The 14,433-nt window shown below is 36.5% G+C and overlaps 1 protein-coding gene across 4 annotated transcripts in view; it reads right to left on the bottom strand.

Moving 5' to 3' along the window:
* Positions 1-14,433, bottom strand: part of LOC150089259 (transcriptional repressor p66-beta-like) — an 89,979-nt gene that overhangs the window by 57,667 nt on the left and 17,879 nt on the right. For 2 of the 4 annotated variants that reach the window (XM_090388699.1, XM_090388714.1), the window contains exon 2: positions 1,442-1,513. In XM_090388699.1, coding sequence (XP_090244825.1) covers positions 1,442-1,476 — 35 coding nt within the window. In that variant the 5' untranslated portion in view covers positions 1,477-1,513. Of the gene's footprint in view, positions 1-1,441; positions 1,514-2,353; positions 2,487-14,433 lie in introns of all 4 variants that reach the window. The other 2 variants (XM_090388693.1, XM_090388707.1) reach the window with 2 other exon arrangements.

The raw sequence follows: 14,433 nt of genomic DNA, 5'->3' as shown, positions 1-14,433 counted from the left end.
ACGGTACTAAGTACTATAGGTTCTAATACCTCTCGTGTTTGGGGTTTACATAAAAAAAATAAATTAATTAAAACTTAAGTAAATACAACCAATACTGCAAACCAACAAGAAAAGATGAAATATTGCGACTATTCAAGCAGAATTCAAAAAACCATAACATTTTTCAGAAATCAAAAAGGAAGTTAAGCAGGTGACCTGTCACCATTTTTACTACACTTTGGGGTGTCATAACCAACAGAAGGGAAAAAAAAAAAAAACAATCCAGAAGTGCAATTTACCAAAACATGACTATACAACTGAAGTTAAAAAAAAAAACACTTGCATTTCAGAAAGCTACAGATCATGCATTTTGTCCCCACCTAAAAAAAAACAGATTTTTTTGGGCCAAAACAAGTTGACAAGAGGGGAGTTTCTTTTTCCTCAAAAAGCAGGAGTTCATTGCAAAAAATGAGATTTTTCAAGAAAAAGAAGGTTTTTGTAAAGTCCACACTGCATCATAAATTAAATTTCACAGACAACATACATATTTCATATTAAAATATATGCATAGGAATGTTTTTAACAGTAAATAATTTACCAGTTTTTACCAGTTTATTTACCAGTAAATAAACATAGGAATGCTTTTACCAGTATGCATTCAAACATGAGCTTACCGGGGATTTTCTGTCTATGAATTTCTGTTTGGATATTCTATTAGACAAACTGATTTAGCTTTAGCAACCATCCACCACTCCTCGAAGTTGAAAGTTATTGCTGACAGATTCTCAGCCCTTTTAGAAACATTTCATTAATTGTAAACAACAGCTTTATTTAAATGTGCATCAACAAATGCAGTTCTTAACATTTAGAGGATTTCCAAATGCTAAGAACTTTTCCAAATGTTCTGTTTTTCCCATTCTTCACACAAAACCTGATAAACATGTTCTGTTTCCTGAACTGCAACACGTACTGATCATTGCTGGTTTCGCAAAGCAGCTTTAAAAATGAGAAATGTAATGACCTCTCCACTATGTTTACTCATCTTGTTGGACCCCTGCCACTTCTTTGCAATAAATAAATTATCAGACCTTGTATACATATTGCACTGTCAGCAAAGCAGATATAACAGATTAGCTTAAAGGTACACAAGACCTCCCTGGGTTAGAATTATCATTTCTATGTAAAAAAATGCCTTTGAACTTTGCAGGACTAACATACCCTTTGTGCAATGTTTACCCAACAGGTCATATACTGCTGATACAAGTACCTAGAAATGGATCGAAACAACTCTGTGCAACTAGTATTATAACAGTTTTGAAAGTAATCAATGATGGATACATATTTGCAACACTATATCTGTCTTACAACAGTGATAAAGTGAAAATAAGGTCTATTAAAAGCTAGTGGTTTTGTATAGAGTGACTATACAAAACCAATTTGAAATTTCTTTACAAATACTCACTTTAAAGAAAGATCTGCTGCTTGCTGTAGTTCCATGGACTCCAAAAACAAGTCAGTTATACGGTTCTTTCTACTGCACAATGAAAAACAAATTTTTAAAAAATCATAATTGTGCACAAAACCTGTTATATTACACAAAATTATCAGTAATATACAGAGCAGTATCATAAACATTTCTATGAAAGTCCTTTTTCTTTTTTTGTAATCACTATTGTAATAGAAAACACAGAAAAACTATTGTTTTAAAATTTATAACATCAGTATATAAATTTTATAATATAAAGGTTAATAAAAGAAAAGTGACATAATTCAAAATGAGAAGTGTCATTCTGTCTGGATTTATGGCTAAAGATTAGTATTTACAAGGAAAGTGAAACAATTGGTGCTTTATAGCAGCTGGTGCTGCAGTTACACCTGTGGGTATTTTCAAGATAAAAACTTAAGTCTTTTTGTATTATTGACACAATAAAAAAATAAATAAATAAAAAAAAGAAGCCAATTTTTGACTTGTGTCACTTTTCTTTAGATGTGATATATTATTAAACAAAACCTATCCATATTATTCAAAATTTTCACCCCTAGTCTTTACATATTCCCTTAATTTTGCCTGGCCACTCATCTATTCTTGAACAGTGCCCAATAAAATATTGGCTGCTTCTCTGACTAATGCTTCAGACTGTCAGTATTAGAATGTCATTTGCTAAATGACATAAACTCCAATTCTGCCCATTATCCACGTACTCCACAGCAAGTTCAGGCTGACTTCCAGAAAGCCTTTCCAAAGAAGGAATAGCAGGTTTCAGGAATGTAAAACCCTACTGATAACACAAAGAAGGGCTTCCTTTGTATATTTTTCAGTTTTAATAAACAATATTATTATTTAATATCTATTATATTACATCGTTTGTATTACCTATTTAAACCTGCACATTCTCTTAAGTGGCACTTGTCAGGTCCTGTGCATGCTGGATTAACAGACTTCTATATATGCACACAAACTTCATATACCAATCCAGGCCAGGTGCACTGCACCAGTTGGTCAGTTGCTGAAATAAAATTCAATTAATTAAACCAAAATGAGGTGCTAAGGCTAGAGTACCTATAAATTTAACAATATTTACTGATGTTTTAGAATACCAGATTAACTTTGAAAATTATATCAGCTAGATCTGTCTCAACTACAATAATATCAAACTCCAGGAGCATGTTACCACAAAATTTAACTAGTTTGCTTTCATCAATTTGTTATAATCAAGTACAAATTCCAAACTACAATTGCACTATCATGTATATCTATTTAATATTTAATTAATTAGCACATTTTATGTAATCCAAGCTCCTACTGAAAAAAAATATTTATGACTTAGTCGAACAAAATTTTAAAAACAAATACTTTTAAGTACTGTACTGTACTGTAATGACTGTGGCCAAGTGGTTAGAGTTCCCAAAATCAAATGCATGAGTAAAATATTACTCATGCATATGTATGAATTTTGAGCTATAGTTCAAATACAGTGGGGCCCCAACATTTGATGGTAATTCGTTCCACAAAACTCATTGTATGTTGAAAATATTATTGTAAGTTGAAACCAATAATACATTGATTTCCTGTAATTCGTCCCCCAGTAACACATGAAATAGCTATTTCTTACATGTTATACTTCATTTTTACATTAAAATTTGTGTTTTATAAGGATCATTTAATAAACGGTCATAAAATATCTTAAAATAAAAAACAAACAATAAATTAGCATGTAACTTAGATTTGAAGTGCAGAGCTGATGAAATCACTGGTGACATAGTGGTGGTGAAACTGTATCAAGCATCAGGTCTTTTCAGTCTTTTGTTGATACTAGAAAAAAAAAAAAAAACTGTCCAGAGTGGACTGTTTTTTTACTTTTTTTTTTGTAGCTTCCTGAAGTAAGAAATGATTTCATTTTCCATTTTGCACATCACGAGTTCAGTGTTTTCGATGTCGGGGTGTTTTTTTTACCACTTTGCTTAAACGCTCCCAACAAGAAATTAGTCTTCAGCTGACACTTTTTGAGTGTCTTTTTCTTCCTCTCCAGTGTCACTCTCCGTAATTTTCTTCAACTCTTGTAGCTCCTCTGTTGTTAGCTCACGCCCATGATCATTAATAAGGTGCTAAGGCTAGAGTACCTATAAATTTAACAATATTTACTGATGTTTTAGAATACTAGATTAACTTTGAAAATTATATCAGCTGGATCTGTCTCAACTACAATAATATCAAACTCCAGGAGCATGTTACCACAAAATTTAACTAGTTTGCTTTCATCAATTTGTTATAATCAAGTACAAATTCCAAACTACAATTGCACTATCATGTAAAAAGTTTCGTCCTCCATATCCTCTTCGCTAACCTCCAGACCCATTGATTTACCAAGAGTGACAATATCAATTGTCAAAGCACCATCACCCTCAAATCCATCAAGGTTATGGATAAATAAAGGCTGGGCGTTTCTCAAGGCTGAATTTAAGCACCTGGTGGAAACGTCATTCCAAGAACTTACAATCAGCCTCACACAATCCAGCATGTTGAACTTTGACCTCCAAAAATCTTTGAGGGTGACAGCATTTTCACCAGAGGTCACTGCAAAGCAACTTGTGAACATTTTCATGGTGTAGATTTTCTTGAAGTTTGCAATCACTTGCTGGTCCACTGGTTGAAGAAGAGGAGTGGGTTGGGTGGCAAAAATTTTACTTGAACAAAGCCAAATTGTGCCTTGAGATTGAACAAGGTTGGGATCATGGCCTGGCACATTATCCAGCAGGAGCAATGCCTTCACAGGAAGCTTATTTTTCTCAAGATAACTCTTCACTGAAGGACAGAAAACTTCAACTCCCATTCATTGAAACATATCCTGTAAACCAAGCCTTCTTGTTACTGTGCAAAAACACTCCCAGCATGCCTTTGTTGATCTTTTGTTGTTTAAATATTCTGGGGGTGTTAGAGTGATATACAAGAAAAGGCTTCAGCTTAAAATCACAAGAGGCATTGGTACCCAACAGGAGGGTGAGCCTATCTTTCATAGGCTTATGCCCAGGTAAACTAACCTCATCCTTAGTGATGTACGTTCTCCTGGGCATTTGCTTCCAGAAGAGGCCAGTTTCGTCAATGTTAAAAACCTGCTGGGAAAAATAACCCTCCTGATCAAAAAAATTCTTGGAATTCAATTTTAAAGGTTTCAGCTGCTTTTTTATCAGCACTGGATGCCTCCCCAAGCCTGTCAACACTTTTGATATTCACCCTTTTTTTGAAGCACTTTAAAGCCAGCCTCTGCTGGCTTTAAAGTCTTCAAAGTGCACAGTACTGTCACTGGAGCTTTAAGTTTCAGATCATCATAGATCTGAAACAATCACACAAGAGATGTTTTGCGTGCCATGCATTGAACAATAAAAAAGACGCTAATAAATTGTGAGAATAATTGTACGAGTGACGTTCCGTGCACCATGCGTCTGAAAATTTCCACCCATGTATTGTTCCAGCTATATCGGAAAGCCATCGGTACCTGCAAATATCATCGATCCTTAAAATAAACGATCATATGGAAGGTATATCGGTTCCTGAAATATCAGATGTCAATGTCATCATAAGTTGCAGCCCCACTGTACAGTTCAACCAAGTAAAATGGACACTATGTCAGCAAATTAAAATGATCTTTTTGTCAAATATCTCAGAATTTTTTGAAATTTAACACTTTCTGGACATGACAGTAACTTTTCTTCCTTTAAAAAAAAAAGAAGTTTATTCAGTACGATATTCAACACACTCCTATCATGGTTGTTTAATCCTACTATATTTGCAAACGACAATTGGAAGCACACAATGTCAGTGGAGAGCAGAAGGAAGTACAGTGACAAAAATGGTGCATTTCACAGATCTATGACTGAATCCAGTAAAAAGCAACTATCAAAATAAAAAATTATGCTGCTGAATGGCTGCCCCAACAGAGCAGCCATTCAACAGCGTAATCCTCACTCAACTTGTTCACTAGCCCCCTAGACGACTGCAGCACAGCACAACTGACACAAAAACCAATAAGAATTCAAGTAATTCACAACTGAAAGAATACCTTCTTCAAATACCACAAGAGTTGAAATCAGTTACATCCTGAACATTAGATATTATGTAAACTGATTATGTTCTGAGCATAGCAAGAAGCTCTGAAAGTGACATCTTCCTACATGGCCATTCTAAAAGTCTATATTTTCATCAGAAATTACTGTTAGCTCAGCTGAGCAGATAAAACTTTTGCTACTTTATATTGTCCTTTTTTAGTTGGCATACATAAAGCGCAGGTAAATCAAAATGGAGAAAAGTGAAAATTTAAGCACTTCAATCTGTACGAAGTATAATCTGTCTTTAATTCTTAAAGGAATATAGAAACTTCTCAGATTTGCAGTACTTCTCAACATCACTTCTTCAGTGATTAAAGATGGCAGAAGAGGAAAGTTAGTAATTATATATTCTGGATGATAAGACACTGTTTTAGAAGGGAAATTTTGGGGTGGAAAAATATTTTATTATACATATTTGAAACAAATTCACAAGTGCTAACTAAACATGATGCCAGTGTATAACATTAGCATTAGTTGAGACATACGATGCAAGAAAGCAAGCTTATGCAGAATCAGAATATGGCGGTACAATGTATACAGAAATGACAGCGTAGTGTTGATTGTCAAGTGGCCAAATGCCCAGCCAAACTCTGCAATACAGAAAGGAGAGACAGGATTGGAGGGGAAGGGGTTGTGTTCTTAGTTAAGAAGCACAAAATCTAAGGAAGTGCATCCAGTTGACATAGGTGGAGAGTGCAATGTTCAGTCAATTTGGTGTGACGTGATTACTGGAAAAGCAAAAATGAGAATAGTAGTGAGTTATAGGCCTAATGACTCTAATGAGTACAACAAACAATTGTGCAGAGAAATAGAGTGGACCAGTAAATCACGTCTTATAATGGAGATTGTAACTTTCCATACTGACAGGAACTTGTGGTTGGTAACTTACACACTAACAAAACTTTTGTGGATCTATTGGATGACTGTTTCTACAACATCAAGAGGGAGTAACAGTAGTAGTAATGGCAAATGATGCCGTTACTACTACTGTAATGGCATCATCAGCAAAAAAAAAAAACTTACTGGGTTCACCAATCTGTACACTCCAAAAACTTGGAGTTTGAATTTATTCAACCCATCCACTTCCACAACAATAGATGGAAGTCTATCTTAATATTCCATACTCTTGATCTGATTATCAGCAGTGACTGTTCATGCATTAGAAATATGCATTAAAAAGAACAGCTAGGTGTTTTTTCTTTGCAAAGAAAAACAAAAAATGATTCTTTAATTATGTAAACTCTAGAAGAGAATGAATCAAATTGGTCTGCTTGTTATTGATGGTCTCATATTGATTTGGGATTTACTTAAAGATGCAACTATCATCAAGTGTAAAGTGGAAAGGGAAGGGGTTTTTGCTTTTGTAGACTACAGTGGTAGTAGTAATGGCATGTGACGCAAGAAAGCAAGTGTATGAGCTTATGCAGCAGCATCAGCAAAAAAAAAAAAAAAAAATCACACCATTCCCTCCAAATGCCTGTCCAGTTCCTCCTTAAATTTATTTAACCTGTCAACTTCCACAACGACAGATGGAAGTTTGTTCCAGCAATTAACCACCTGCTGGCTAAAGGCAAATTTCCGCACATCTATTCTACATCTGTCTTTTCCTAATTTGAATTTATGCCCCCTTAGGTTCGTAATCTGAACAAGTGGAAGGATCCCATCAGAATTCAGCGTGCTCAACCCATTCAAGGCCTTATACACCTCAATCAGATCACTGCGCAGGTGACTAGTCTCCAGCCACTGCAATTTGCAGAACTTAAGCCTCTCTTGGTAAGAGGATCCCTTCATGGTCTTGGACAGTTTTTAAATTCTATACAGTGGGACCAGCTGATGATGTTGCCATCAGCAAATTCTAAATGGGAAGCATTCAAGAAATTAATAATAGAAGCTACTAGGCTTTTCATACCAACTAAGAAATACTCAGCAAAGTATAGGCCTGAAGGGATGTTGGATGAACTGATGAAACTCGTGGCAGAGAAGAAAAGTGCATGGGAAGCTTATAAATTATCGGCCGACACAGAAGCCTATGGTAGATGTAAACTAATAATCAAGTCACAAAGGAGACTAGGCAAGTGAAGGCAGATTATGAGAAATCTTTGGCAAAGGATGCAAAGAAAAACAGAAAAGATTTTTTAATTATGTAAACTCTAGAAGGAAGAGGATGAATCAAACTGGTCTGCTTGGTATTAATGGTTTGACTGTTGATGATCCTGCTCATGTTGCTGAGAAACTGAATGGGTATTTTGCATCTACATTCACACATGAGAAATTCTTTAGGGAAGGGGATGCCAGAAGTTTGTCAAGCTTTTAACAGGGAGCTAAATTATTTTGTAATAATTGAGGAAAGTGGAAGAGAAATTGTTTAAGTTAAACACAAGAAAAGCACCTCAGATTGGATGGGATCAATCTAATTATATTAAGGGAGGCAATGAATGAAGTAAGCAAACCCACAGATAATTACGAGCACATTCTTGGATTCAGAGGCAGTCCCTGCAGAGATGTGCAAATGTATCCGAAATTCACAAAGGGGATCAAAGGACAACAGGAGTAATTATAGACATGTTAGTTTAACTTCTGTTCCAAGGAAAATAATGGAATTGTTGGTAAAAGAAGTAATGCAGGATCATCTAGACAAGGCTGCAATTATACTTCAAACACAGCATGAGTTTGTTAAGTGGAAATCTTGTTTGACCAATTTGATCAGTTACTACAATGTGGTCACAAAGGAACTGGATGCAAAGAATAATTCTGATATCATATACTTAGATTTCAGGAGTTTTGATACTGTTGCATATAAAAGACTGCTGTACAAACTGGGGAAGTGTGTCATTAAAGGCAAGTTGCTTCTATGGATAAAGGGATGGTTGAGTGGGAGAAGACAGAGAGTGGTAATCAATGGACTTTGCTCTTCATGGACTAATGTTATTAATGGAGTCACCCCGGGTTCAGTGTTTGGCCTATTGTTGTTTCTATATTTATCAATGATGATGGCATATCAGGCTTAATGTCAAGTTTGCAGATGATATGAAGGTTGGCAGGGTGGTTAGTGACAGTACGCTGCTTCAACACAATCTAGAAAAGTTAGGCAGATGGGCTGAGAAATGGCAATTAAAGTTGATAAATGCAAAGTACTGCATATGGGTAGCAGTAACCTAAGAGTAATATATCAAAAGTGTGGTACTACACTCAGAGTAGTGGAAAATGAGAAAGACCTGGAAGTAATTGTATAGTTAGATATGAAGTTCTCTGAGCAATGCGGACATGCTGCAGAACAGCTCATGGGATTTTGTCAATGATATACAGAAATTCTGCTAGCAGGGATAACGATTTACCAATCGATTTGGAGGCCTTATTTTAGGAAGGATGTGATGCTGCTGGAACGAATACAGAGAAGGGCAACGAGATTGGTGAGCAGCACAAAGGGGTGCTCTTACCAAGAAAGGCTTCAGTTTTGCAAATTGCAGGGTCTGGAGACTAGGCACCTGTGAGGTGATCTGATTGAGATTTGATCAACTCAATGCTGATGGGATTCTTCCTCTTGCTCAGATCACACTCAACAGGGCAGTTGCAGAATAGATGTGCAGAAGTTTGCCTTTAGCCAAAGGGTGGTTGATTGTTTAAATAAAATCAAGGGAAAACTTGAAAAACAATTGGAGAGAATGAATTGGTGAAATGAGTTTTTTTTTTGGCTGATGCTGTATAAGCTTTCTTTGTTACATCATTTGCAACCCCCCCCCCCAAAGGTATCTCAACTTTGACATAGTGATGGGACTTGTGTGGCCAAATGATCCTGTGAGCTGAAATGGCGGTAGTCTAACTACCACTAGGGCCTCCCGTGCCGGACAGGTTACAGGTGATGACTCAGAGTAAGAGAGATACCCTGGTCCTCCAGGTTGGGGGTTGGGCGTGGGGCTAACAACCTAAACCCAGAAAACAAACATTGTTACGAAACCTCAAGGAATAGCCGGACTGTCTCCTGATTTACAACTAAAATGGTCAAACAACTTTTCTCAGGAGAGCCCTTGTAGAAACATCAAACACAAATCAATCTAGGCAGCTCCTGAAGCAAATGACCTTTGGAGGCCTTCCCATTTCTGTAACCCACACAGAACTTTAAACAACTCAAAAGAGATCATTTTCAAATGGGACCTCCTTAATGTTCCAGAGGATGAAATTGCTGAAGAACTTAAGGCACAACATGCCAACAGTGCTAAAAGAATTATGACCAAACAAGATGATGTCCTTACACCCAGAAGAAATGTAATTCTTACTTTTAACACTCCAAATCTCCCTGCATCAGTTAAAGTTGGCTACCTTTCCTGTAAGATCCGGCCATACATTCCAAATCCACTTAGATGCTTTAAATGCCAGAAGTATGGTCATTCTCAAACAGCATGTCAAGGAAAGGCCATTTGCCCTCTGTGTGGCTCTCTGGACCATTCCAAAACTGAATGTACAGCAGTAACACCAAAGTGTCCAAACTGCCATGGTGCTCACCCTGCATATTCCAGAACTTGTGAATCATGGAAGATGGGCAAGAAAATATTGAAGTATAAGGTAGAGAAAAATGTCTTATACCAAGAAGCATGAAAACAGATATTAAACCTTCCAAATCATACTCTAATGCAGTTAAAAACACTAAAGAGGTTTTAGCACAGACATATTATAAATCCTCCTAAATTACCTCTTGTCCAATGGGCCAGATCCATCCTGATGGATGGTGAGACACTGACAGCAACAAAGACCAAAGTAAATCAAATTCTACTAATACAAAGCCATCCAAGCCACAACAAGATGATACCCCCAAGTCCGGAACCTTAACAAAGGAGAAAGACACAAATCTTACACTGAATAAATCAATTGATCAAACTATGGAAATTGATGAGAAGTCGGATAATAAAGATGCAGTTCTCCTGCTACATGCTGATGATGAGATGGATATTGCTCATCCAGTTTTTCCATATTAAAAAGTATAAACAGGATCGAGGGAAAACAAAAAGGTCAGACCAGTCTACCTAACCTAAATCCTAATAATGCAGAAAATCATTCAGTGGAATTGTAGAGGCCTAAGAAGCAATATAGATGAACTAAAATATATGATGCACCAGCATGACTCTGTAAGAGTTTGTCTACAGGAAACATATTTATCATCAAATCATACTCCCCACTTATCAAGATATACTCTATACAGATGGGACAGATGTTCTGAATCTCTGGCAAGAGGAGTAGCCATTTTAGTTCGTAGAAATGTTCCATCCAAACCTATTCAGCCTTGCACCACTCTAGAAGCAGTAGCTGTTCGCATTGTTCTTGACATTACTCTCACTCATGTCCATTTATATTCCACCAAATGCTTCGTGTTCCACTACAGTACAGAACTAGACCATTTTCTAAATCAACTGCCCCACCCTATATGCCTTCTAGGCTATTTAAATGTTTGCCATCCTTTGTGGGGTTCCCCAAACATAGATTGGAGAGGGTGGATGATCGAAACTACTCGATAATCATCATTTAGCCTTTCTGAATACTTACTCCACCTATCTACAGGATCAAGCTCTGCTCTTGTCCTGTCTGTACGTTCCACATCCATTTATCCTAGCCTTGAGTGGACAGTATTAACTGACTTTCACAAAAGTGATCACTTTCCCATAATTTGCAAAATACAGACATACAAACTAGGCCTCCAACCAATGAATTATGTGCAATTTTCATCGAGCAAACGGAACAGTTTTCTAATACCATCCAATTTGATACTTACTACATCTATTAATGATGCCGCAAGGCATATAATAGAACTACTTGGAATTATTGCTGCTACTGCAATACCGAAATCAAATATTACTAAACAAAGATATAATGGTTGGTGGACAAGAGATTGCTTTCTTGCCATAATAAAACAAAATAAAGCTTGGAACATTTTTCGCCTTGGAATCTTATAAATTATAAACGACTGAAAGCTGAAGCATGCCGAATTCGTAGGAAAGCAAAACAGGATGCGTGGATTGATTCATTTCTATCATTTACAGAAACATTGACCCCAGAATAAACTGGAGAAAGATCCGTATCCTCAGTGGAAAATTTCAACAAACTTCGACCCCATCCTGTCTTGGAAAGAAATGGATATTTCTTCTCCGACTGATATTGCAGAGGCACTAGCTGAAACATTCACTGCCACTTCATCCTCTCAGTCTTATGAAGACTCATTTAGTTGCACAAAAATGTCTGCGGAAAAGTATAAAATTAATTTCAAGACAAACCAATCATATTCCGATAACCTTCCGTTCACTATTACTGAACTCAGTGAAGCTCTCCAGATTTCTCTAAATAGTTCTGCTGGGCTAGATGGCATTTTCTACATAATGCTTTGCCACCTAAACTCAAAATCTACACTACTGAAATTTTATGACAGAACCTTTGAAGAGAATGTTTACCCAGATACATGGTATAATAGTGGTAGCCATAGCAAAACTGGGGAAAGATGCTTCCTCCCCCAAAATTGATCTTATATCATTGACCAGCTGTTTAGGAAAGGTACTAGAAAAGTTGGTTCACAGGAGACTTGTCTGGATTATTGAAGATCAAGGTGCTATAACACACTACCAATTTGGTTTCCACTGTAAAAGGTCTACAACTGATGTCCACATCAAAGTCGAAGCTCACATTCGAAACGCTTTTGTCAAAAAACAGCACATGGTAATGATAACTTTTGATGTTGCCAAAGCACTCGGCACAACCTGGAGATATGGAATCCTCCAAGGCTTATACAACATTGGGCTGAGAGGTAACCTGCCTAGATTCATTCAGAATTTTCTTCATCTCAGGACCTTTTAAGTAAGATTCCAGAATGAGCTATACACACACAAGAAGGAGTACCTCAGGGATCGATTTTAAATGTCACACTTTTTGCATTATGTACCAGTAGCATTACTCGAGATATCCCAGCTCCGGTGGAAACTTATATGTATGCAGACGATCTTGCTGTTTCCTGTCAATCATCAAACATGGCTACCATTGAAAGACAACTACAGTTAGCAATAACCAAAATTGAAACTTGGACAAAATGTAATAACTATCAATTAACCGAGGGGGAAAACAGCAGCAGTACACTTCTGTAAATTACGATTGCTTCATCCAGAACCAGTATTAAAACTGAAAGGCAGAGAAATACCGATCACAGACTCCATAAGACTATTGGGTTTGATTTTAGACACCAAACTTAATTTTCATAAGCATATAACCTACCTGCGAACTACGTGCCTTCAGAAATTAAACATTCTTCGTGCAATATCTTCAACTTCTTGGGGTGCTGACAGGCAGTCAGTGCTGCATTTATATCGTGCTCTAATCCGGTCATGATTAGATTACAGAGCTACAGTATATGCTTCAGCTAAAAACAGCATCTTATGGTCTCTGAACACCATCCAACACAGTGCCTTTCGATCCACACTAGGTTCCTACAGAACCTCGCCAGTACAGAGCTTGTACATAGAAGCACATGACCTTCTGCTTTATCTTAGAAGACAATGCCTGCTCTGCCGAAATATACCTCGATGAACCTCTTTGGCCAACACTACAAATTCAAGTCTAATGAACCTAGGCCTGCTGGGATACATCTTCAAGAAGTAAATCAGAAGTGGAAAATCAACCTCAATAAGATTGCGGAAAGTAGAAATATGCCTTTTCCTCCATAAGATAGACGTGATATAGACATTGATATATACTTCGCTCAATGGTCAAAAAATACCATTCCACCACTTAATATCAGACAGTTACATGCCAACTATACCTCAGAACACACTGGGAAACTCATAGTCTGTACGGAAGGCTCTAAATCCCAATCACATGTAGAGGCAGCAGCTGTTTTCCCTTTGCATGTAATCCCAAAATCCCTTCCAGTTGAGTATGCCTTTTATATAACTAACTACAATGATTGTGCTCCCACCTTGGACTTTTTCCAAGCCAAATCTGGATAACTGATCATCATGGGAGAGATTCCAGAAGGGCATACAGTCAATGGACAAAAACATCAATGAAAGAGGGACAAAGCTATGATGGATTACTACATCTGGTTCAAGATGATCATAGTAACCACAAAAGACATAGATGTTCAAATATATTTTATTAAGATTTTTTTTGATTAACCCGAGGAGGGTTTATACTTTTTAATTTGTGATTTTCTTAGCTTGTTGCCTAATAGAAGCAAAAAAAAATTAATACTGTATTGCATATTTACTTTTCTTTCGTTTCAGGACAAACCATTGATGCTTAAACAAAAACCAAGGTCATAATTCGGAATCAGCATACCCACATTCATAAAAAAAAAAAAAAAAAAAAAAGGAAGATAAATAAAACCTCTGAAAATTGTCACATGACCTGTGTTAGGGTTACTAAGAGCCGAAAAAGGCACATACACATGCTCGTTATGCATTAATGTTAGGAGCATAGTAAATAAGTTTGATAATGGTTTCATAATGGCGACGTTATAGAAATTATAGGCCAGTATCAGAAACATTTTCATACTGGGCATGCAGAATCTGAATACTGCAAATGCAACATTTACAGAAAGAACAAATATGACTGGAGTTATTTTAGAATGTTAGAATTTTTTTTTTTTTTGTTATTTAACATCACGATAATGTTTGTACCGAACCGTTAAACATTATATTTCACTGTAATATATAAAATATGCTACGCATAACAAAATATTTTTTGAAAAAGCGATTCCTACAGAATCATAATTGGATATGTATTTGAAATGGTGACAAAATGAAGGCCAGGGAAATTTACTGAAAGCTGTATTTAAATGGTAGATGAAGTCCACTGATGCTTGCTTGTCTAACTTTGTAC

Source organism: Mastigoproctus giganteus, chromosome 2 (assembly GCF_048544385.1).
Source record: "Mastigoproctus giganteus isolate SK-2022 chromosome 2, ASM4854438v1, whole genome shotgun sequence".
In the NCBI taxonomy this organism is placed as follows: Eukaryota; Metazoa; Arthropoda; class Arachnida; order Uropygi; family Thelyphonidae; genus Mastigoproctus; species Mastigoproctus giganteus.
This window is presented reverse-complemented; position numbering and strand designations above follow the sequence as displayed.